Raw genomic sequence first — 25,735 nt, forward strand, 5'->3', positions numbered from 1 at the left:
ATTAACCCCACGTGGGGTAATACAAGGGTGTGTCCAGAAGGACCAATTTTGGTTATTTTGTTTTCATTAAATGTAAAAAGCTAAGTATTGATATAACCTCGTATAATTACACTGCTGGAAGTGACTCGAAAACAAGGCACATAATGTTGTAGATTCTAACAGGTTGTTCAGTTCGCTTTGGATTGTTGTGGAATTTACTTGTTTGTTAGTGTTAGTTTATTTATTTAGTGGTCATTTCATAAAAGACTATTACAATAAGGACAATTAGTAGTGTGATAGTGCATTCTAGTACGGTTCTTATTCAACCGTCAGTTGGTGGTGAGTTACATTACCAATGCCTATCGGATAATTCGAAATATTCCCGGTATCTGGGCCAAAATTCGCAGCAACTGGGTACGTCGCTGTCAGTGTTGCATTGAAGCGAATGGCGGACAATTTAAACATTTTTTTAAAAAGGTACGCATTTGTTTGTCACTTTTACCTTTTTTTTATAAGGTGGAAGTGCATTCGGCTTCTTTCCGGGAGGTACTTGTTACATCCACACTATATCAGCTGAGCGACGTTGGTCGCCCAGATCCAGGCCCGTAATGAAACAAATTGTACGTTCAAATCTACAAAGACGATTTGCGAGCTCAATTGTCACTTGATTGAAAAATTGTATAACACTTTTTTGTTGTATTTTGTGTCAGGAAGCCATGTTTTTTTTTAATTATTATAACTGGGACACCCTGTATAAGACATGTCACTTAATTTTATTTTTTCCTTTTTACGTTTTTTTAAATATAACCTTGTTTTTAAAAATGTTTTTTTATTTTTATTTTTTTATTTTTACTTTTTAGTCTCAAAGGTTTATTATTAAAATCATTTATTTCCAAAATCTAGCATGTAGCATTTTTATTTTTTAGACCATTAACTTTATTACACCCTTTACATTATTTACACCATCAACATAATTTAGACTATTTATATTATTGACATTATTTACACACACGTAAAAGTAAGCGGTGCAATATAGAGATTACACTCCTAAACACATACATGAGCCACGCTTGGTAGACAAGAATGGGGAGGCTACGAAGCACTCCAAAGAGGAGACGAAGATAATAGGAAACGCTATAGGTGTATACGTTTATCTATTTTTATGGTGAATTCCTGTTTCGTCGCTTCCCGTTTCGTCGCCTGTGCAATTTTACCTGTTTGTGTTCCTGTTTCGTTGCCTCATACCTAAATCATTTCTACCTGGATTGTAACCTTTCCTGTTTCGTCGACTCGGCCAATGAAAGGGGTGATTAAGAATTGCCACCCCACCACAGGCACCTTTAATTAGTAGGTATAATATGTAATTACTTTCTGTAGATTATTATGCATGTATTAACCATGGAGATTGTGGAATCAAAAAGAGGAAAGCCAGTGATTTTGTATCTGGGGTATAGGTTTATTCTAAATAAAGTTCAAAAGAGCCAAAATAAAAAGTCGACGTGTTCTACGCGTAAGTGCCCTGGAAGCATCACTACCGACGGAAAGACAACAACTGTACTTAGAACCAGTGACCATACGTGTGAACCGGACATTGCAAAAAACGAAGTTGAGGTATGCATCAACAAAACAAAAATGAGGGCGAGGAAAGAGAATGTACCCATGCCGCAAATATACAGTGAAGAAATTATTAATGTTAAAGACAAAGCTTTAGATTTTATTAATTACTAATTCACGTAAAGAGATTTAGAGAGGCGACGAAACAGGAATTATTAATTACACCAATGTATAGGTTTAAAGGGCAGGCGACGAAACAGGAATCAACCATTTTTATTGTCGCATTTTTGTTCTATCGAGTTTCAAATCCTGATAATATCATAATATTGCATTGTCACGGGACATACATAAATATGCCAAATTTCAGCTCAATCGGATAACCAGAAGTAGTCGAAAAATGGCTTGCAAGATTTGACGCTGACAACTTACATACGCACATTGCAAGTTAAATAAAAGGTTGTAAAAAAGAATTAATTTATATAGAGAGTAATTTTGTTTTTTTATAACTGAATAAAAGTGAACATTTTCTTTGCCGAACCCGTAATTAGTTAATAAAGTTCAGGTACTTCAATTACTCAAAACCGCTAAACAGATTAATTCGTTTTTAGACTATGCAACTATTCCCAAACCACTAACTCAGTATTTAAAGAAAAATTGCTACACTAATATTAACAGCATAATTGGTAGTTCTCCAACCCTGTCATACCCGGACTTCAACAAACCTTTTGATTTAACTATAACTAAGTCGGTGTAGGAGCCGTCTTTTCCAAGGGTCTGTAGGTAGGGATCGCTCTATAATGTATATCAGTCGTACGCTTTATGAGCAAGAACAAAATTATTCAATTGTAGAGCCTGTACATATATGGGCAAACTTTTAACATTACAACATATCATACACCATTACAATGGCAATTCATTATGAAAGATCCGAATTTTAAATTAGTTAGATGGTGATGCTGATTTTTGATTTTCTATCAGAGAGATTCTGGAGACATATCCATTAGAAACATAGGAAGATCTTTTATCAATGAAATATAAGTTAGTTAATGTACTACGCGAGTACGCGTATCTCAACGTTATCAATTGCGTATTTACAATAGAAAGAAGGTTGTACGAAAATATAACGAAATTAGTCTATAAAAATTTTGATAATTTTGTTAGATATGTGTACACCAAAGAGCTATTAAAGGAGGTCGTCAACATTCAACAGCGAACCAAAATTTCCAAAACGACTTCATGAACTAGATTATCCTGGAGCATAAGAGTTATCCGCCAAAATCTACAGAGAATATTGTTGACGCAACATAGCATTTTATTTTTATTAATTGCTGTAATACAAAACTGTAAACAAGTCTGCGTTGTTAAATTTATAAATCATATAAGGTATAAAAAAATTATCAATCGTAATTTAGACATAAATCAAAGATACATTGTCGGTATAATTAAAGTATTGTAAATCCTTAAAAAATGTTGGTAGCGTTCAGGGAAGTCGACGAAGGTTTTTTGTACCACAGTGATTAATATACTGTTTAATTCTTTTTGTTTCTCCAATTCCGGATTAATGGTTTTATCTGAACAGTACAAAATGTACGGTTGTTTTCCTTTCGATAGATCTATATAAAAGCCGAGTTTCTTTTGTTTTGTCAATGTAATCCCGAGACTCTACAAAACAATCTTTATTTATATAATGAAAATTACATTTAGATGTATTTCGAGTACCTTCTCGTTTTCGGTCTCAGCAATCTCCACATCATGTTTTGTTCTTTCTATCCTCTGCTTGATTTCTTCAACTTCCTTTTCGATTTGTTGTATTTGTTTACGTGACAGTTCCACTTCCAATTCAGCTTTATTCAAATCCGCCGCAACTTCTTCAATTTCCTGTAATAAAGAAAATGAACCAGGAGTTGTAATTTAATTCTTTTTGTCCAATGACAAACAAACAAACTATTTCGCATTTATTCGATTAAGTACTTTAGATTAAGTTAACTTGTCGCAAATCTTATTGTAAGTTATTTAAAATTTAACTATTGAATAGCTTTTACATTAACAAATACTGCTTCTAACTTCATTAGAATAAGAACCCCAACTTGAACTGCCACCAGATCTCAAAAAATTTTGTGTCTTAAATTAAACTATTTCAACAGTAACTAAACAAAGTAAAACAAAGCCAGAAATATCATACGATCTAAAGCTAAACTAATGTGAATTTCCAGGTATAATTCTATAAAAGTAGCGAAAAAGTTAACTGACTTCAATTTGACCGACTTGAGAAGAAAGTTGGTGGAGCGGGACGAATATTTTAGTGACAAAAGTCTGAGAAGGTAAACTGATGATGTTTTAACACGGGCTGGTTGTAATCCAGACACTTGCATTTGAAGACGAATTGAAACAAAACCTAACGTAAAATTCCAGGGGATTGGAAGAAAACTTAAATCCACATCTTAAAAGACAACTGAATAGAAATCAATCTATTTATTTAATTATTTATTTATTTATNTCGATTTCTGGCAAGGGCGTGACAGCGGCAACGATTTAAATTGAAGTAATTAATAGAGGGGTAGAATATTAATTCAATTTAATTTTTAAAAATTATTCTAATTAATATCTGATGATCCCTCGTCTTTCAGGTGAATTGTTCCTGATGTATGTATGTATGTACGTAGGTAGTAATGAGGTTAAATATTTAAACTAAATGAGAATACATTCCTTTTGAATTTCTTTATGTCTTAGTCTTGTTTCCTCCAGTTTTCTTTCAAAATTCATTCTTGTTTGAATTCAGTGGGCCGAAAAGAAAAATTCGAGAGAAATTGACCGAAACAGAAAATAAACAAATGCCCACTTAAATAAATACATGCACGGATGAAAGAACTAAAAGAAAATTTCTTGAAGATAATTACACCAGAAATAACCGATCTGTCGGGAAAACCAGAACGTCATCAAGGAAACCATTGGCGTGAAGAAACATTTCCGTTCCATGGAATATACCCACGAAGCTACCGAAGTTCGGTGGGAAGACACCATAGACTACAATTCAAGGCAGCCACAGGTCTAATACATGGTCTAGTAATGAACTACGGCTAGAAGCCGGTGCCAAAGTCAGGGGAATGCTTGCAAGAATATGAGGCAGATAGCGTGCGTTTGTTGTTGCTGTCACAATTTTTCCTCTTTAGCATGAGGTAATGTATCGTAGTTATGGCGTTCCACAGAAAAGAAATTCAGCGGATTCGCAAACACTGGTGGATAACAAAGTGGCAAAAATTGTGGAAATGGTCATTGTGTCGGGAGTATGAGATTATGGTCATAACTTCAAAGACTATATAAGTATTAATGTTACCCAACTAATAAGTAGACATACGAGGGTGGATTGATAAGTTTCCGGCCTGACCAAGAAAAACAAGGTTTTTAAAAATTTTTTTTTTTTATTTCTCAACATAATCTCCTCCAAGGCTGATACATTTCTCATAGCGGTGTTCCAGTCTATTAATGCCATCTCTATAGACTGATTCGTCAAGCTCCTCAAAATAACCATTTACAGCTTCGATTACTTCTTCATTGTCCGCAAATCTCTTACCGCCAAGCCATTTTTTGAGATTAGGGAACAGAAAATAGTCACTCGGGGCTAGGTCTGGAGAGTAAGGAGGGTGCGGCATCAATTCAAACTTTAGATCGTTGATTTTAGCCGTCGCAACGATTGACGTGTGCGCTGGTGCGTTATCGTGATGAAACAAGATTTTTTTCTTCGCCAGATGAGGTCGTTTAATTTTCACCTCGTGGCTCAAACGTTGCAATAAGTCTGCGTAGTATTGACCAGTGATAGTATTACCCTTTGCAAGGTAATCAATGTATATAATACCTCTTGCATCCCAAAAAACAGTAGCCATAACCTTGTTCGCCGAAAAAATTGTTTTTGCCTTCTTTGGAGTTGGTTCCCCTGGTCCAATCCACTGTTTAGACTGTTCTTTGGTTTCAGGAGTGTAGTGGTGGACCCACGTTTCGTCAACGGTTACGAATCGACGCAAAAATTCGCTTGGATTACGCTTATACAATGACAAATTTGCGGTAGAAATGTTTTTTCGAATCAATTTTTGGTCGACTGTTAGCAAACGCGGCACCCATCTTGCACAGAGCTTTTCCATATGCAAATGTTGGTGCAAAATATGTTGCACACGTTCATATGACATCTTACAGGTCTCAGCTATCTCACGCACTTTCAATCTGCGGTCTCCCAGCACTATTTGATGAATTTTTTCGATCATATCTGGAGTTGTGACCTCAACGGGGCGTCCTGAGCGAGGCCCATCAGAGGTGCTCACACGACCCTTTTTAAACTCGGAAACCCACTGCTTAACGGTTGAATATGACGGGGAGGATGTCCCCAGTGTTGAGTCCATCTCTTTTTTAATTTCCTTCGGCGTTAACCCCTTCAAATAAAAGTATTTGATGACAGCACGATTTTCCTGCTTTTCCATTTTTACGAAAACCACAGAGGCGTCTTGTTCAGCGTGCTGTCAAACCTACACTAGCAAGGAGATCGGGCTGAAACTATAGCTACAAGCTATCCAAGGATGGTACTATAGAATGTCACCTCAAGGTAGGCCTAGTGGCGTCATCTCTTGGTTAGGCCGGAAACTTATCAATCCACCCTCGTAGTTACTTTTAAGTTCATATTTAAGTTCACATGAATCACCGCGACGTGATTCTTTTTCAAACAGGGGCATGTCACATAGCGTTCGTTATAATTATCATTTTGCCGGAATTAGTCATGCTTATGCGAAACTATACAATTGCATATGTTGTGATTCCGGGATGTATTAGGTCAAGTTCGCGAAACACGAAACCACTACACGGAAGCGCGGCCAATGTTGGCCGAGAAAGATTCCAGTAGTTCCATATGACGATGACGAAAACGAACACTGTATGGAGTCCGACAAAGGACAAGCGTAAATAAGGAAAGGGGAGATTGAATTAAGTGAAATTCACGTAGTGATCTTGTAGTGGGGAGGGGGAGGTGATTCATTTGTTCCTGTAATTCAGGAATCGTCGAGTGCATCATAGACTGGCGTTGAGTTAGCGATTACAGCTCTGTACAAAAATGTCCCGTCAGAAAGCAAATCACCTCCTTCACTGTCTGCGTATACTTATTGTTAACCATTTGTCATTAGTTTAAGGCTTTCAATCAATGTATCGAAAGTTGTGCTGGATATACGTATAACAGATTTCAATGGCAAACCTTACCAAACGACCCCGTCGCAACTACGACACAAGTCCTAAGAAGACTGCTTTACGCATATAAATTACACCTTTATTTAAATAAGGACATACTCTGCCGGGAACCATAAAAAACATAATTCACTTGAAACCTGATGGTTACGGAATCCATAGTTCAAGCGTTTCTTTTTTTCCATGAACATTTACCGTAAACTCGGTGCATGGTCGCTTTGATTTCTTGGCGTTTAATCAAGTAAAACGACAAAGTTCTATTTATTCTAAGCTCTTAATTTTCTAATGTTATTTCCTGGTTTCTTAAGTATAATCATCACTAACTATCTAGTTTTACCGCGGAAAAGAAGGCTATACTTTGGAAACAAGATCCATCTATCCACGTTATTTAAAAATGAATCCTTTGATCCTCTCGACTTGCTTTTATATTGTATGACTTCCTAATGGTTTCCCTAATGCACCATCCTTTCCCTACTTCTTTGCATAACTACTATATATACAGGAATACTATTCGGCATGCATAGCACATGTCAATTTCATTGTTATTATCCCGGTGTTCTGGAGATGTTCCACAGTGTCTGCAAATAAAATTTACCCTTTCACTTACCGGAGCCATAAATAACCACTCGTTTTTCATAAAAAGCTTCAATAGCATTAATCATTTCGTAAAAAAAAAATTCTCGTTGCAATTCAGTTTTGAATAACGGATCTTCCCTTCTAGCCATAGATTCAACTCAAAAGTTTTCGATACAATGACTGAAAGTAAAGGATAGTTTTCCCTACATATAAAAAGGTTTATTTCTACTATGGGACTGAATTTAGTCAGGAGGTTTGCTTGGTTAATTTGGAAATACATTTGATCTCTGTAATCGATTACTGATAGTTCGTTTTTATGTGATAAGAAACTATATATCTTCTTTTTAACTAACTTCAGTACAAACGTTACTTGCAACATTTAAATCTTTTCTCTTCTAGTTGACGGAATGTTTAATACAAAGTAGATGTTATTGTCATAGTGCATCGACAGTACTTGAATTATTTTATAGAAAGTATTTACGTTGTTTATTGGCACCCTGTAAATTGAGCTCAATATTTCTTAATTCGTCTAAAAATTGCGCACGGTCCAAAACCGAGGGATGAACTTTACTATTCTCTGCCGCGACTAATACATTAATATGATGGTCTAGCTTACACAAACAATCCCATGTTAAGGATGACAAAGTGAAAATGTTCTTTGGATGTCTACTTTATTCGCTTGTATAGTCCCCTCATGCTTCATTTGATTGGTGCGCTTCACTATACGGTTCAAGTTGTTCTCCATTGTTTAAACCCTCGCGTTTGTGAATGACAAATAGTTATTAATACATTGTATTGTTTTTTGTAAGATTGTCGTCTGCTGCTTCTCTATAAGTGATGAATGTGTTCTTGGTCTATGGCTAATTTCTTAATTTCTTTGATCAACAAAACTTAAGAATTTGTTTTCAATTTCGTTAGATGTTTCTACTTTTTACACGGCTGAATTTATTTCGTTAAGAATGCTGCTACATTCATCTCTTAACGAACTACTTGCTGCTAGCTTGTCACAAGCTTCACTAAATACTGTGTACGACAATATGCTATCCACCTCCGCTCATATCTTATGTTGGATACGTCCACTGACAGTAGTAATTTCCATTGGCTGTTAAAAATTACAAGGTCGTCTTTTCGAACATTGGACCACCATTAGTTGTTCCCATTTCCTTTATATAAAATTTTTGAATTTCCTTTGAAAATGAGAGAAATGTGGCAAGGACCCGAATATGCAGCAATATTACGCCCATCATAGTAGGTATTTCTAAACTTTTCTGTAAAATGAACATACGTAAGAATAGGATTTGGTTCATATTTAAAATCACACGACATTCGTTAATGTCCAGCAAACGTTTTGTTACTTAACATACATTGAATTTCATTTGATAATTTCAATTTGGGAGAATACTTAGCCAGCCTTGTTACGTTAACCTCCTTTAACTTAGGGTTATTTGCTGTACCATTATTAATGACATAGTTTATGTCGGATTTTTTTCTACTATCGTAAACGAGCTTGGATATAGTCCAGTCGGTAGAGAATTTTCCCGACATAAAGAAATAAAGAAATAAAATAAAGAAGGCAAGATATGCCTCTTAGAAAGAAAAATTTCAAATAAAAATTGTAAAGCAATGAAAAATCTTCAATTTGAGCTGCGGCTCGATCAATTTTGCCAATTGGTTATTGCACAAATCCCAAAAAACCGTCAAAAATTGCCATTTCTTGTATATTGATTGTTTATTGCAAAAATTACTTTTTTAGTGATTTTATCACATTGAAATGAAGGTTTCTAAATTTGAAATCGAACTGATTTTTGTGGGCGTAAATTGGTCAGTTTGTTAGTGAGATATTGTTAATTTTTTATCCCAACAGACATGAAGAGTTATTGCCGTAACTTTTTTTTGAGCTAAAATTTTCAGTTGCACATAGGTTCAATCTCTTTGTAAAGGTGGAGTTCTTCATATCCCGTTAGGGGCAAATCAAAACATTCATTTATATCCCCTTATTTATTGCTGTAAATAAGGGGGTCATTTTTCTTTATAAACAATTAGAGCTGGAGCGACCCCTACGTATCGTACGAATTTTGAACCGGGGAATATGAATGGGTGACTTCGAAACAAACATTAAAAGAGCAAAACGAATCTCCTACGACCAATAGGAGCCGAGTTAGCATTTTTCCTTTTAAACATCACAGATTAATTGTTTTTAAGGGGCATTTGATAGAGAAATCTTTATATTTTGTAGTATCGTTTTTAAAAATGTAGTAATGTTTTTTAATGCTAAAAGACCTATCTAAAGTGATCAGTAATTTCGGACAACGCAACGTAGTTAGCGGTGTGAATAAAACATTGCAGGCTGGCGCGTCGCGTCAGTCGGAGAACGCGGAGAAGATAGTCGCATATCTGAAACACAAAAAATTATGAAAAGTGGTATAATTGGATGTCGGATGTCTCTACCGACTGTTTAATAGTTTAGGGCATAGTCCTGATACCTTTATTGGCGTGAACAGGCGCACTTTGTCTCCGACGATGAACTGTACATGACGATGTTTTTTGTCATACACAACTTTATCCTTTTGCTGTAATTGATGTATCATATCCCTTGCTTGTTGTCGGGCTAATTCTACATTTTTGTCCTCTATTGGTTTATTTCCAGAACCTGTACCTAAAGCAACTTCCACAGATAGTCTTGCATTTTAGCCATCTACTAAGTAAAACATTGCGAAGGTGCTTGTTCAGTTGAGTGTTGTAGAAAAAGAAAAGCTGAAGACCATTTGCGTTGGTTTCTATCGGTAAACTTCGCTAGCATCTCACAAATTGTTCCATTCGTTTTTTCTTCAGATGCTCAATATTGAGGTCTATACGAAGTACTAATTTTATTTTTAAAGGTGCTAAAAGCTTAGCCGTCAATTTTGACTGGTGATATTTTTTTCAAATAGCCTGCGTGTTTCTATTACATCATGCACTAAAAAGTCTATATAATGTGAGTTGTTATTATTGACGGTAGAGCTTTTATTTCCAACTAACGTGTCGCGTAGTCTATGCCGACTACTATGTATTTTTTCCCACTTTAGTCTCTTGAAACCGATCCTTCGATGTCTACCCCTATATGATCAAACGGGTTTTCTGCTAATCTTACCGGCTGCAATAATCCAGCAGGTTTTTGCTTTGAAACTCTTATTAATTTATTTATGTTGAAAGAGTTAAACTAATGACAAATGGTTAACAATAAGTATAAACAAACAACAAAATTATTAGTTATGGGACAAGAGCCACTACAGGAGATTATAAAATAATTCAAAGTGGTCTATATTCTGTCGAAACTGCCAGACGCGGATCGCGATTTCGATCTTTTTGGATCTCATCAGCGCGTCGCAGACTGCTCCGACAGAACACAGACCAACTTTTACCTGCTGTCTTAACAGTGCGTTTTAGAAAATACTACAAATGGCGCAGTAAACGCCATCTGTAGCACGATGCTACATTTTAGGATTACGTATGCTCCAACAAGGTCCACTTGTGTGGATAATCGCGTTTCTCAAAGTCGACACAATATATTCCGGAATCACGACAAATGCAGTTGCCTACGATGGTTCCGCATTTTGAAAGGCAGGCTTAATTTCGGGAAAATGAAAAATATAATTTTGGAAATTACTAATAGATACTAGTGATCCAGAAAAGGTACATTGTTTATTCACATTATCGTTTAAAATATTATTAAAAAAAATAAATTTCTTAAAAATATGTCATTGATGTACATAAATTAATAGTTTCAACGACTTAGTAAGTACGTTTAGTCACTGTTACTGCAGTTACTTCTCTTTAGAGTATTGGTGCGAAAAACGAGGGGCTCGGATTCGATTTCTGGCAAGGGCGTGACAGCGGCAACGATTTAAATTGAAGTAATTAATAGAGGGGTAGAATATTAATTCAATTTAATTTTTAAAAATTATTCTAATTAATATCTGATGATCCCTCGTCTTTCAGGTGAATTGTTCCTGATGTATGTATGTATGTACGTAGGTAGTAATGAGGTTAAATATTTAAACTAAATGAGAATACATTCCTTTTGAATTTCTTTATGTCTTAGTCTTGTTTCCTCCAGTTTTCTTTCAAAATTCATTCTTGTTTGATCCACTGCTCCTTTTGTTCTTTTTTCTCGGGCTTCTGCAGTGTTAACAATTGCTTCTCTTCGCGATAGACAATGTTGTAAGTCGTGCAATAGCTTGTCCTGAGCTTTCTTCAACTGGCCCAATCTCACCTTATAATAATAAAAAAGTTTTTACTGTCTGTAATTAACTATTAAATTAAATATATGCGATTATGTACTTGCATTCGATGAATCTCAAACTTCATCGTGCCTACTTCACCTCCTTCGGCTTGTTCTTCTTTAATTTGCTTTTTAAGCTGAAGGACCATTATAAGCCTTTTCTCCCATACTAAACTTTCACGGTTAGCTTCAATTAGTTCTTCGCTAATTGTTTGCTTTTCCTTTTCAATCTCTGTACAATCCGATTCTAAATTTAAAAGCTCCATTTCAGCAGTCTACAAATAAGATAATTCTCTGTTTATGTTTATTGAGTTTTGTAGACTCTAGATTTAGAATTCAGAGTTTGGATCGCGTCACTTTGTCTGTTCTTGACATTTTGCCTTCAATCATACAAGAAATTTTCAAATCATTTTCGATCAAAACAGATTATCTAAAACGGAGAAACAACCATTCTGCTTCAGATAATCCAACGACATATAAAAACAGCTCTTCTGTAAAACTTGTGGAAGAACCCTGAAGATATCTCGTATGGTCGAGGACGAAACGTCAACCACAGATAAACTGATGCAGTACCAATATAGTACCAATAGTGACATATGTAAGCAGGCAATTATCAGTTACAGTTCAACAATAAAATGAATCAATATAAAGAATTCAGTAATTATTAAGAAATGTTTCACAATGAATGCTATGCAGATTCTATCAATTCTATAAAATTAATTAATAGGTGCATAAGTTCGCGTGTTGGACGTTGTACAAGTAATAAAATGCATTATCAATTATTAACCAATATAAAATACTTATACTATTAGATGATAAGGTGACATCTGTTAATATATAAATCTCATAATTCAAAGAGTTAATGATGAAAAGTATACGTAAACAAATAATTGTAGAATGCTTCTTTTGAATGAAAAGCATACATATACAAAGCATATATGAAAGAATCTATCAAATATTCTGCCCGCTTCGCAGGGCTTATTACAAACACCGACAAGTTCAGACACGCTTGGTGCAGCCGAAAGTAGGGAGACATTTTCGCTTGTTACTGTCCGTTTATTTAGAGAAAGGTACAGCGTGAGCGATGCACACAAACGAATGTCGACTGTAGACGGATCCCCGGGGTATGCCCAGTAGTTTGCCGTCGGATGCTTCCGATCAAAGCCCAATCTAAGCCTTTGACACCGTAAATAACTTCTAACAGTTACGCCTGTTATGGCAGTCCGCGCACATCGATCCGCCATTGTGTACCTTTCTCAAACTGAACGGACTCAAACGCGTTTATCATTAGCGCCTGCAACTAGCGTACCACGTGTCCGTAGGTACCCTTATTTATACTTTTAGTAACTTAATATTTCCATTCGTAATAAGAAAGAATCTACGTAAATAATACCCGAGCGGTTATTACACATTACAATCTTATGTAGCACATTCCACTTTTTACGGTCACTGAAAAAAGACAATTCTCCGCAGTTCCTGCCTAAACGATGTGATACTTATCTCAACTAATTCCATGTATACATGTATCTAATACAGGTTGTAATAAAATAATATAAATGTTTGTTTTGTTCAGAAGATATATGTAAAAAGTAAAAGCGATAGATAGATATATGCCGGCAAAGGGCGAATTAAGAGGTGGCATTTCTATAAAAGTGTACACGTTATACCTTCGATAAAATTAATAAAATTAAAAGTACCTATTAAATTAATTAATGTGTTTAACATATTTAAACCAAACTGCTTCAAAATGTGCTATATGAAATCGGTTCGGGGTGTATTCAAACGTTACATAAACTTTTGACGAAAACATGAGTGAATATTAATCATTTACCATAGTGAATAAAAATTAAAACCCTTCTAAGCAGGGAAATTATTGATTTTCAGGGGTCTAAAATTCTTCGTCTGGTAATAAATAGAAGTTTTATGCTTCATTGTGGATGATAATAGAAAAGAAAGATGGGGTACACGAACAAACGCGGTTTTGTTATTGTCACAACTTAGGAATACCTTTCTATTACTTCAAAGTTAGGAAGCTATAATTGGTTTCATTAGTTTAGCTGCTAATATGTTTTAGTACTTAGTATTATATAGTAATAGTAGTATAAGAGAAAAATCTGTAGGCAGCAAGACTTGATCTTGATAAATTAACGTTGTATGCAATTACTTTCACCTGAGAGAGGCAGTCGTAGTATGAGGGACAGATGAACTAAATTTGCGTCTTGAGATGAGAGCATAAGTTTATTAGATGTAGATGTACAATGCAGAAAATTGGAAACTAATAATAAGTAGATAAAAAGGACAACTTTTTACCAGCAAATACATCAACACACACTAGAGGTCACTGGGTACAATAAGACAGTTGTTTTAGTTTATTGACAATATTACATGCGCGCAAAATAAAGAAGTTAGTTTAACATTCTCCGAAATAAATGCAACTTCTCACGTCGAATTGTTAAAAGTGGAAAAATTTTCACCTCGATTTCGTGTTTTAACATTCACATAAAACAGCCTCAATTAGAGAATCTAGACAGCTACGTCTTTAACTGCGGATGATACCGTGGAATGAATTCGTATGTACCATATTTTACATTACTCAAACTAGGACCTATATCCTTTTTTCTAATTTGCCTCACCTCTAACTGGCCAATGTACTCGTTTTGTTTGAAAATCACATCTTTGTCTAAATTATATTTATTTCCACGAAGATTATTATTTTTCTCATTTAATGTGGTAAGACGGTTTAGCATGATCGTTGTATTTTTTTCAATTTTATCAGATTCCTTTTTATACGCTTCCAACTCGTCACCGATAGTCAGATTCTTTTGAGTAAGTAGCATAATTTCTAAAAAATAAAAAAGGAACATGGAGTATATATTTTTTATAAAAATGTAAAAGGTTTATATATGAATATTTTGTAAAATTTGAAATCAATAAAAGTTGTAGCTTACGTTTTTTCATAACATTAATATCCCTTAACTGATTTTGTCGTTTCTGTGTAAGACCGACTATGTACGCCTGTTCCCTTAACCAATATCGTTCTAACTGTTTTATATCTTCATTTATATCAACTAAATTTTTCTCCAGTGTTTGAATTTTTAATTCCAACGGCGATACTTCAACTCCCTAAGGTATCAATTTATACTCGTTGTAACTAAACTTTTATTACAAGACAAAAATGACTTTGTCACCACGTACCCCTGTTTGCTGCATAATTGTCTCAATTTTCTTGGTCAGAATGTTGATTTCGCGCCGTTTTTTCAAAAACTGCCCTTCAATTTCAGTGACCAACGTCTTATTTGCCTTTATTTCTGCATCATATGAAGTTTGTTCCTTTTCTACTTCGTTAATAGTTTGCTGAATTTTTTCAATTAGGAATTTTTGCGTTTCCACTTCCATTAAAACTTTTGCGTTCAAATTTTCACTGTTTGCTAAACTAACTTCCTACAAGAATACATATTAGTACAATGTTACTGTTCACTGGATCACTTACAAGGTCTCTATTTTTGTCCTTTATTTCCCGTAGCAATTTCTGTAAATACTTTGATGCTTTATCATTTGTGATTTGCTCTTCTAATACAGCCAGTATTTGATTATCCAATTCTCCTTTTTGCAAATCAATAGCTTCAATGTCACGTTGAAGATTCGCATCAACTTGACCTTTTTCTGCGTTTTCCTTCAAATAAATTTAATGAATAAGGGCTTTTAGCGACTTCACATTTATTTACGGCTTTAATTAAATCCACGTCTTTTTCAGTTTGCTCGATTATCCTTTTCAATAACGCGATTTGATCGTCAATTTCAAATTTCTTCTTATACTCTAGGTCGAGTCTCTTTGAATAATTTACGATATCTTGTACAACACGATCTTTAAAAATGCTGAGTTCTTCACTACGTTGCATCTCCCTTACTCCTAACTTTTTCACAGCATCAATCTCTGCTAAAATTGCTCGTAATTTTTCTGATTTCTTTCTGCAAAATTCAAATAAACATTAATATGAAATCAACTTAATTTAATTTTATGATTTCACATTAAGTTTGATAATTTTAAAATATTAACCGCTGCAAAAAGTAATAACTTTCAAGTATTCCAATAAACATAATATTCAACTTATGGGGAACAAATTAATGCACCATTTTTATGCGTACTTATTTTAAAGGCAAAAAAATGAAATTGATAGGCTGCATCCGAATTACAAATTTTTACTTACTCCAATTCATTTTCCATAGAATTGTAAACCTTATCTCGGTAATTGATAGCAACCAAAAGAGAATTCCAAGATTGCATAAGACATTTGTGTTCATTATTAAACGTTTCTAAATCAACATTGGCCAGTGCTATTTCATCAGCTAGTTTCTCCCTCTCTTCCTCTTTTACTCTTATTTGCATGTCCATAGTTTCTATTTCTCCTTCCAATCTCCATATTTCTTTCATAAGCTTATAAATAAATCCATCCTGTTCTCTTTTTTCCGCAGCTGCTTTAAGTTTGTCTTTTCTTGATTTTTCAAATATTCTTTGGTTTACAGCTAATTCCGATTCGACAGTTTCTTCCCAAGTTGACATTTGTTGATGAAGTAAATCAACCGCTTCTAACTCTCTTCTCAGCCCTATTTCTGAAAATATAGTTTTAGAATTAGTCGTTATTTTAACATTGTCGTGTATTGTTTAGCAAGAGATAATAATTTTTAAATCGTTACTAGTACTATGATGAATAAATAAACACTAGTTTTCACTAATTTATTTTCCAGTTCTTACTCTTAGCACATGTTTCAGCTGTAATAACGTTATCTGTTTTCACTCTGTAGTACTAACCCTTTGATAAGGACATTACAGCTTAAACATATGTTAGAGTAAAATCTGAAAAATAAATTAAGGAAGTATACTAAACCAGTAATTTTTATTAATCATAGTATTTAAAAATGTTCCACCAAAGTATCTGATTAACTATAATTTCGACACGATGTGTTAGTTTTAACTGTTCACAATGGTCACATATATGGGGAACTTCTATCGTCTCATCCTACAGTCTATCTTCTACTTACGAACATATAAAGGAATAAAATAATTCGAAGTGGTCTGTGTTCTGTCGAAACTGTCAGACACGGATCGCGATTTCGACCTTGTTGGATCTCATTAGCGCATCGCAGACAGTTTCGACAGAACACAGACCAATTTTACATGCTGTCTTAACAGCACGTTTTATAAAATAACACAAATAGCGCGGTAAACGCCATCTGTAGTACAATGCTACATTTTAGGATTAGGTATTCTCAACAAAAACAACACAGACCACTCCGAATTATTTTATTCGATAATGGTAACGTGCCTATCACGTAGTGGTAAACTACGTCGGGATTTCGTTTCAGCAAGTAGATATCCATGTATTTAAATGGACCTTGTTGAGAATACGTAATCCTAAAATGTAGCATTGTACTACAGATGGGGTTTACCGCGCCATTTGTGGTATTTTACGAACATAAGTTAGGTACCAATAATACGTTATTTTTATATAAAAGTTCAAAACTAAAAAACAATAGAACGTTTTAGTTACCTTCTCTTTCAGCTTCATGTAATTTTGCTTTAGTCTCTTTATATTCATTGATGGCTATTTGTAAATCATGCTCAACTTGATCTTTTGCGGCAATAACGTTCTGCAGTTGTTCTTCGCAAAGTTTCAGTTCTTCCTGTTGCTTATTAAGTTGTTGTTGAATTTCATAAACCTCGACACCCAATTTTTCACGTTCTACGTTCAACTTTTTGGTTCCAGACTCCTTTAATGATAATCACGTAAATAGCCACAGATAGTTATTGCGAATACATGATGCTGCCATATTGTATTTATCTATTTGCAAGATATTTTTTTATTTTAATTGTATTGTGGCGGAAAAATGTAGATTTTCCATAAATATTTAATATTATTTCTTAAACTTTATTTAATATTCTTTTAAATTTATTTTTGCATCACTTCAAATATTATTTCACTGCTTTTGAACTCCTTATCTTGTGCATGTCTTTGTTTCTTTTCAATCTAAACTCTATTGATCTCTTAATCATTTTTACCTAGAAATCACTACTTTTGCTTCTTCAACATTCTATCGAATTCACTATTTTTTTTTTTTTGTTTAGATTATGCTCGAGGAGGGGAAATCGAGCATTTTTAAAATCAATGAAATGGCGCGGGAAACTTGAACTTTAATTGAAGGCATGTCGATAAAAGATTCAGCTACGTCTAAATAAGGAATTTAATGTGTCAGCATGTTTATAAAAATAATGTGCCATTTAAGATACTTGGAATTGAACCGCCATCCTTACATCCATGAATTCAAAATATATCACACTTGAAGTCAGAATTATTTTAAACAACAGTCAAATTTCACACCAAGATCGCAAATATTGAGTACTATTGTACTCAGTACTTCACTAAGTGCAACGAGAACTTTACTAGAATTAACCCAAATGTCAAACAACTACAGAACAGGACGTCAAACCCTCAACAATATTACAGAAGTAGAACACCGAAGTATCAGACCGATAGTAACGAAGTGATACGAACTACAAGTAATAATTATTAGGTACTAACAATTATGTGTGACAAAAACGGCGTCAATGCGGAAAGTAACTGTTATTATAAAAACTATGAAAATTCTTAACCATCGCTTCCACATTATGAAATTAATAATAAATCGTGGCACAGAGTAGAAAATTTTCTGTAAGGTGTCTCGGAAGAAAAATTTAACACAATTCTAATGATACGATATAAGTATTTTGAGGTTAAGAACCTACCTGCTGCAATACAACAAAGTTGCAATAATGTGTTTGCAACGTTCTCTTAAATCGGCTTTGTACGTGCAAGTCATTGATATGATATTGCTTAAATCACCCAGAATAACCTCGCCAATTATATAACGTGAATCACTTTTTAAATTCGAAGTTTGTAAAAAGTAGGCATTCAACTTGACGGAATTTGAAGGCTAGCTTCCGGATTTGCTATTTCCGAATTTTATAATGTGATTGGCATTAAAAACACGCTCACCTTCAACAGAAGTTCCTTTCCGAGGCTTTGTGTCAGCCCAATCACATATTGTGTCAATACTTATCATTTTATCGTAATTTAAAAACTTGGAAATTGCACGGTACACTATAGGAACTACGATAAATTTTCCCTAATCGGCGCCATGTTTTTAGGCTCCTCCCATTTGACGGATCCCAATACTCTTAGGTACGTTTTGGCGGTTGCTGCTGTCACCTCCTTGTAGCTTAGTTGCTGAGTACTGATGCATAAAACTAGATACTCGGATTCGATTCCCAGCAAGGGAATGAAGCGGCAACAATTTTCCTCATTAATTTGAGGTTAGTGAGTAAAATTAATTCAAAAAATAATTCACTAAAACAAACAATGATTACTTTGCAAATTTTATGCAATAAAACCTTTTTATTTTAAAAAACCATCACTATAGAAACAACGCACAACGAATCGGTAAATGTTGGTTTATTTTTAGAAGGCCAAATTTTAAAATCTTTTATCCATTCACAATTTGATGTGCTGTTATATTCCCAATCGTTAGAGAGAATGGTAACGATGATTGACTATCAGATAGGGGAGATTTCAATGAATGAAATCGTTTACTCACTATTTAAATACAAAACTCTATAAACCAAAGTAGGGTAAAGACAGGAACTTTTTCAACACTAGTAAAGAAAAGAACAGTTCTAGTACCTCAATAAGAAATAGAAAACGTATTTATTCCAGAAACAGTAAACACCGTGGACAACTATCATTGTAAAGTCATACTTCACCGTATACACAAACAAAATGTTAATGGCAACGTAGATACGATTTATCAAATTAAAGTTAAGACGTTTACCGCTAAGGAAATGGTATAATAAAATCGGATTTTCAGCTGAACACACAGTGAACAAGTTGAAGCTACGGTCAGTTTAAATTATCTTGAGGACGAGGCAAAACGTAAAATCGAAGTCCTTTATATAATACGGATTTATATTTTATAAATAAGACAATGTCTTAACGTTCACTAACAGTATCAAACATAAATTATTGTCGAATTATTTATTATTATTATTAAATTAGACATCAAAAGTGGGTACCATCAGATGGAAATAGACAAGATCAGTATAACTGGCACTTTTTAGGAATGCCATTCGGTCTCAGAAATGCGGCTGTGTACTTCAGGCGTAATGAACGATGCGTCGAAAGGACTTATCAATAAAGTTCGCCTGGTGTATTTGGACGATATATAATAATCTTAGGAAAAGGTTTTGAAAGACAGCTTTTGAGGATGGTAATCCAAACATTTGAAGTTTACATAAGTTGAAACTAAAATCGGTGAAACAGGATTTTTATTTAATAGAAATTAACTAATTAGGTCGTATAATATCATGAGACGAAATATGGTCAAACCCTAAACTCGCGGATGATACTGTAATGTTCGTGGGTTTAACAAAATTTGTAACATTAAACGTGTTCAAGTTTTCCTGCAAACCTTCCTTATTTGCTATTGTCTTTTTATGTTCATCCTCCGCATTTTCGAATGTTCGAATTGCGTATATACAAGTATTTATTAGCAACACTTACTTGGAACATTCAAGTAGTATTAATTGTCAGGATTTACAGTTTAGAACCAGTCCCGCGTTGATAATATCCACATTAGAAGTGTGTGAAGCACGTGTCCGCACTAATCAAGTATAGTGGTAATTGGGTGAGTCTCTTTTCAGTTTATTTTTATATCGAGTTATGTAAAATATTCGTTCAAATTAAATCGTTTTGTTTGCTCTTCTTCTATTTAATTTATTTATATGAATACAATATCAATACAAACAACTTATTAAATAATCAGAACAGGCAACACGAAAAGATTGTTATTATACCTACCGAGGTTTTATGGAGAAAAACTGGCTTCAATTTCATTTCACTTACCAACTCAAAAACTTCGCTTTTAATCGTTTCAATTTGTTTCAAAAGATGTTCTTTAAGAGCTTTTTGAAACTTTTCCAAAAGCGGATTGTCAGGAGAAAGGAGAGTTTCTTCGGTTACGTCTTGTTCCTCCTCTTCTACAGTTTCCTCTTCTTGTTCTGGCCACATACATTCTAAGCTTTCTTCTTCTTCTTCCCCAATTTGCGATTGTTCGTCGTCATCGTTGCTAGAAAAAATAATCTAATAACTAATAAATATAACGGAAGTCGAAATTTTTATTTTTTTCAAATTGAATTTTAATTTAGGTATGGTAAGAGTTAAACAATAATCCTTTAAATGCTCTTCCTAAGTACAAAATTGCCTGAACCTATGAGTTTTGGCATTAATTGTTTTTTAAACATTTTTACAAGCAATAACACATTTTCGATTTAATATTTTATTTTATAATTAGAGAGAATCCGGGCAGCATGAACTAACTGTAATATTACTTTCAAGGGAAACTTTAAAGAAGAAAAATGAATTAGGCACCTCCTAAAGGTTAGATTACGGTAAGTTTAGATCGCCCTGATTTGAAAATTATTGTAGATATTAATTTTTGTCTCTCTAATTAATAATTCGTTTCTTTTTTTTTTTTCTTGCTTCAATACTATTATTTGTCAAAATGATCAAACAAATAATAATTTAAAAAAGCTATTAAGAAATAGGCGAGATAGGTTGGTAATAAAGGTCTAGTCAGAGACATATTAGAGGCAGAAACGGGAGTTAGGAAGGATAGAGGTAGACCCAGATTGGATTACTATTTGCAAGTAGTTAAGGATGTGGGTTGTTCTAGTTTTAGGGAAATGCGAAGATTCGCTCAGGATAGGAAAGAGCGGAGGTGCGTATCCAACCAGTCCTAGGACTGACGACTTTATGATAATAATAAAAGATGCAGGCAGGGTGATTCTATTTTCGGAAGTCATTTAAATTTTTCAGTATTTTATGCAAATTATATCCGAAAATTAATTTATGCAAGAATTATGAATAATAAGCTTATCACAGCCATCTAAAAATTGTAAGCTTGTGATGAGGCTAATTAATAATAGATCCGAATAGATTTGCCCAGGCTTTTTATAAACAGCATCCATAGTTGAGAGAAGTTATATCTGTAAATGTTGTAGATATTAAGAAAACCTGGAAATTTTTTGTATCTTTTGAACACTGTTCTATAAATGTTAACAGCTTTTGCAGTTATGTAACATACATACCTGTGCTGAAAAACCGTTACAGATTTTTGTAAATGTAAAATGTTTCAGCCAGACCTTATTTATGTTTAGAAATCATCATCATCATCATCATAAGGTCGTCAGTCCTAAGACTGGTTGGACACGTACCTCCACTCTTTCCTATCCTGAGCTCAACTTCGCATTTCCCAAAAACTAGAACATCCCACATCCTTAACTATTTGCGAACAGTAATCTAATCTAGGTCTACCTCTACCCCTCCTAACTCCTGTTTCTGCCTCTAATATGTCTCTGACTAGACCTTCATGCCTGAGAAGGTGTCCTACCAACCTATCTCGCCTATTTTTTATTGACTTCCATAGAGTCCTCTGTTCTCCTATTCTTTCCAATACCTCTTCATTTCTAACCTTTTCTACCCACGATATCCTCATCATCCGCCTATAACACCACATTTCGAACGCTTCTAACCTTTTCTTTTCCGCCGCTCCCACTGTCCATGTTTCGCACCCGTACAACGCCGTGCTCCAAACATACACCTTTAACAACCTTTTTCGAATTTCTAAATTAACCGTTCGCGAGCATAGAAGTGACTTCTTTTTATTAAAGGCGACACGACCCTGCGCTATCCTCTGCTTTATATCCCTACTACTCCTTCCATCCTGACTTATCTGACTTCCTAGGTATCTAAAATCAGCCACTTCTTCTAATTTTTCGTCTCCTATCTTTATATTCGCTCTTTCCCTACTTTTTCTTCCCTTGCATACCAGTATTTTAGTTTTACTTTTATTTATTTTCATACAGTACTGATCTGTCAGTACCGCTTCCATTTTATTTAAAGCTATCTCTAGGTCCTTCTTGCTAGATGCTAATACTGCTATATCATCTGCAAATCTAAGCATACTAATCTTATGCCCTTGCACATCTTTCCCTACAGCTGTACTGTCTTTAATTATGTTGGTGGCGTTTTCGATGTATAGATTAAAAAGTGGCGGTGACAGTGTGCGTCCCTGTCTGACTCCCTTCCTAATATTTACTTCTCTAGGTTGCATCCCCAGCTCTATAACTGCCTTTTGCTCTTTATACAAACTAAGTATCACTCTTGTATCTTTGTGTAGTCGTAAGAGATGTGACTATCAAAAGTTGTGGTTCTGAGAAGAACCGATTTTATAATAGGGTTGGTCACATTTCTGCATCAATGATTAGTTATGACACTATTGCAGCATCCGCTGATTGACACTATTGCAGCATCCAAATTATAGTGAGCCTGGTATTAGACTCATTTATTCAATTATTTGCACGCTATTTATATAAAAATTATTTACATTGGTTTAATGGCAATAGTTATTTCAGCAGTTTACATATGTGCGTGTAAATGTTTATGACCTAGTTAGTCACACTGTATTGCGATTTTACTAAAGCGGCACAATTGATGAACTTTAATTATTACATATTTGAATTGTTTATTACTATACCGAGTGTTCCCACAGGACCCCCTTCCAGTGAGGAACGATGTGGTTTAACCTGTTCGGATATAACTTGGAAAATGTACTCGACGACCGGACCGGGTTGTTGTATTTGCTGGTCGATCGTCCATTTTCTTCTTTGTAGGTATAGGTCGAGGATGTTGTTCATCTGCCACGATATACGTTGGTTTTAGTCTCTGGATAGATACTGCTTTGTTTGTGCCGGGAATGTGAATCCGCTTGAGTTGTAGGGATTGGTTAGAGTTGAGATATTTTTGAAGTTCCCTATCGGATTCCGGCTCAGAAGAAATTGCTTTGTAATCAACATGTTGATAACTCAGACATTCGTGAGAGTGCGTCGGCAATAATGTTATCTTTCCCAGAAATATGTTAAATGTTCGTTGAGAGCTGACTAATGAAATTGAGGTGCCGTGACTGTCTGGGAGAGCATTTGTCAGGGTTCTGACGGAAAGCAAAGGTAAGAGGCTTGTGATCTGTAAAAATTATGAAGTCACGGGCTTCGAAAAAATGGCGGAAACGGTTAATTGTGCGATAAATCGCGAGAAGTTCTCAGCCGAATGCGCTGTATTTAGCTTCTTTATTCGAGAGTTTAGAGGAAAAAAATGCAAAGGGTTCCCAGGTTTCATTGTGGAATTGTTGTAACGCAACGCCCAAGTGATGGTTGGATGCGTCACAAAAAATTGCTAAGGTAGCATCTGGTTTCGGATGGTGCAGGAGAGTAGTCTGCGCTAGTTGCTCCTTACTTAAATTGAATGCCTCGTCGGCTGTGGGATTCCACTGTAGTGGTGCATTTCCTCTGATCTTCACCAGAAGAATTTCATTCAAAGCAGAATGAGTGCGGGCAGCGTTAGGTAGGAACTTTTTGTAAAGGTTGAGCATACCCAGGAATCATCGCAATTGTTTTGCGGTGGTAGGTTTGGGGAAATTGAAGATTGCTGTTACTCTGTCGGGTAAAGGGCGTATTCCATTTGCCGAGACAGAATAACCTAGAAAATAGACTTCTCGTTTACCAAAATTGCATTTTGCTTGATTAAGCAATATTCCGTACGAATGCAGGCGAGTAAATAAGATGTGTAAATCCTGCTGCTGTTCAGCATTTTCGGATGCTATCAGTATATCGTCAATGTAAGCAAAACAGAAGTCAAGATCGTGTAACACTTCTTCGATAAAGCGTTGGAATGTTTGGCTGGAGTTGCGTAATCCAAAATTCATGTACGGAAACTCGAACAAACCAAACGATGTTGTAATTGCTGTTTTCAGGATGTCCTCTTCTGCAACTGGAATTTGGTTATAAGCTCAAACTAGGTCGATAGTAGAAAAAATTTTCTTGTTTGCCAGTGCATGTGTGAAGTCGTCAATGTTGCGTCCAGGATATCTGTCCGGGATTGTTCTCGCGTTGAGAGCACGGTAGTCTCCGCATGGGCGCCATTCATCGTCTTTCTTTGGGAACATGTGTAGTGGCGATGCCCAGGGGCTGGAAGAGGGACGTGCGATACCCAGTTGTAACAACGTTTCAAATTCTCTCTTGGCTGCAGAGAAACGGTCTGGAGCTAAACGTCGTGGTTTACATGCTACCGGTGGACCGGGGGTAGTGTTGATATAGTGCCTTGTTGCATGTTTCGAAAAGGTGATCTGGCCGCTGGGTCGAGTTAATAAGGGAAAATGCTGAAGTACACATCCTGTCAATCCACTGTTCCTTAGCTGCCCTACACTTCCTAATTATTTCCAACTTTATAGCTTTATAGCTTTTTTGCCCTTCTTCGTCTGTCCTGTTTTTGTATTTCCGCCTTTCGTCTATTAATCCTACAATCTCATCTGTTATCCAGGGTTTCCTACTTTCGTTTTGTTTATGACGTAGTATATCTGTAGCTGCTGACTTTAGGCAAGTTTTAATGCAGTTCCATTCTGTCTCTATGTCCCCGTCATTCGTTTCTCCCGCCGCCTTTAGTATTTCGTCTGTCCTTTTACCTAGCCTATCACGCGCTCCGTTACATTTTAGTCGAGACATCTCCTACCTTCCCTCTTTTTCAGAATTTTCAATTTAAGGTTGGTCTTCATAACTACTAAGTTATGATCGCTATCTATGTCTGCTTCAGTTACAAACCTTCACTTGATTTTTAATTCTTTACCTAACAAGTGTATAATCTAACTGATATCTCCCTAAATCACCTGGCATCTTCCACGTATAACGCCTCCTAACGTGATGGTTGAATAAAGTATTGGCGACGGTTAAGTTATGTTTATCACAAAATTCTATCAGCCTGTCTTCCCTATCATTTCTATTTCCTAATCCTAAAGAACCTGCTATTGCACCCACTTTACCTTCACCTATGTATTACTGCATTGAAATCTCCTTAAACTACGAGGGTGGATTGATAAGTTTCCGGCCTAACCAAGAGATGACGCCACTAGGCCTACCTTGAGGTGACATTCTATAGTACCATCCTTGGATAGCTTGTAGCTATAGTTTCAGCCCGATCTCCTTGCTAGTGTAGGTTTGACAGCACG

The 25,735-nt window shown here is 35.2% G+C and overlaps 1 protein-coding gene across 2 annotated transcripts in view; it reads right to left on the reverse strand.

Annotated features, from left to right (window-relative positions):
• Nucleotides 1–2,838: 2,838 nt before the first annotated feature.
• The window catches only part of LOC108740322 (coiled-coil domain-containing protein 40), a 34,305-nt gene continuing 11,408 nt past the window's right edge, over nt 2,839–25,735 (reverse strand). Inside the window, exons 2-14 of one of the 2 annotated variants that reach the window (XM_025973649.1) lie at nt 20,524–20,746; nt 17,140–17,359; nt 15,799–16,201; nt 15,316–15,559; nt 15,081–15,263; nt 14,786–15,031; nt 14,539–14,713; nt 14,224–14,432; nt 11,650–11,865; nt 11,420–11,581; nt 4,240–4,272; nt 3,253–3,411; nt 2,839–3,195 (exon numbers count right to left, since the gene is read on the reverse strand). In XM_025973649.1, the coding sequence (XP_025829434.1) occupies nt 2,953–3,195; nt 3,253–3,411; nt 4,240–4,272; nt 11,420–11,581; nt 11,650–11,865; nt 14,224–14,432; nt 14,539–14,713; nt 14,786–15,031; nt 15,081–15,263; nt 15,316–15,559; nt 15,799–16,201; nt 17,140–17,359; nt 20,524–20,746 (2,716 nt within the window). In that variant the 3' untranslated portion in view covers nt 2,839–2,952. Of the gene's footprint in view, nt 3,196–3,252; nt 3,412–4,239; nt 4,273–11,386; nt 11,582–11,649; nt 11,866–14,223; nt 14,433–14,538; nt 14,714–14,785; nt 15,032–15,080; nt 15,264–15,315; nt 15,560–15,798; nt 16,202–17,139; nt 17,360–20,523; nt 20,747–25,735 lie in introns of both variants that reach the window. The other variant, XM_018474605.1, reaches the window with a different exon arrangement.

This window comes from Agrilus planipennis, unplaced genomic scaffold (assembly GCF_000699045.2).
Source record: "Agrilus planipennis isolate EAB-ADULT unplaced genomic scaffold, Apla_2.0 scaffold58, whole genome shotgun sequence".
NCBI classification, from domain to species: domain Eukaryota; kingdom Metazoa; phylum Arthropoda; class Insecta; order Coleoptera; family Buprestidae; genus Agrilus; species Agrilus planipennis.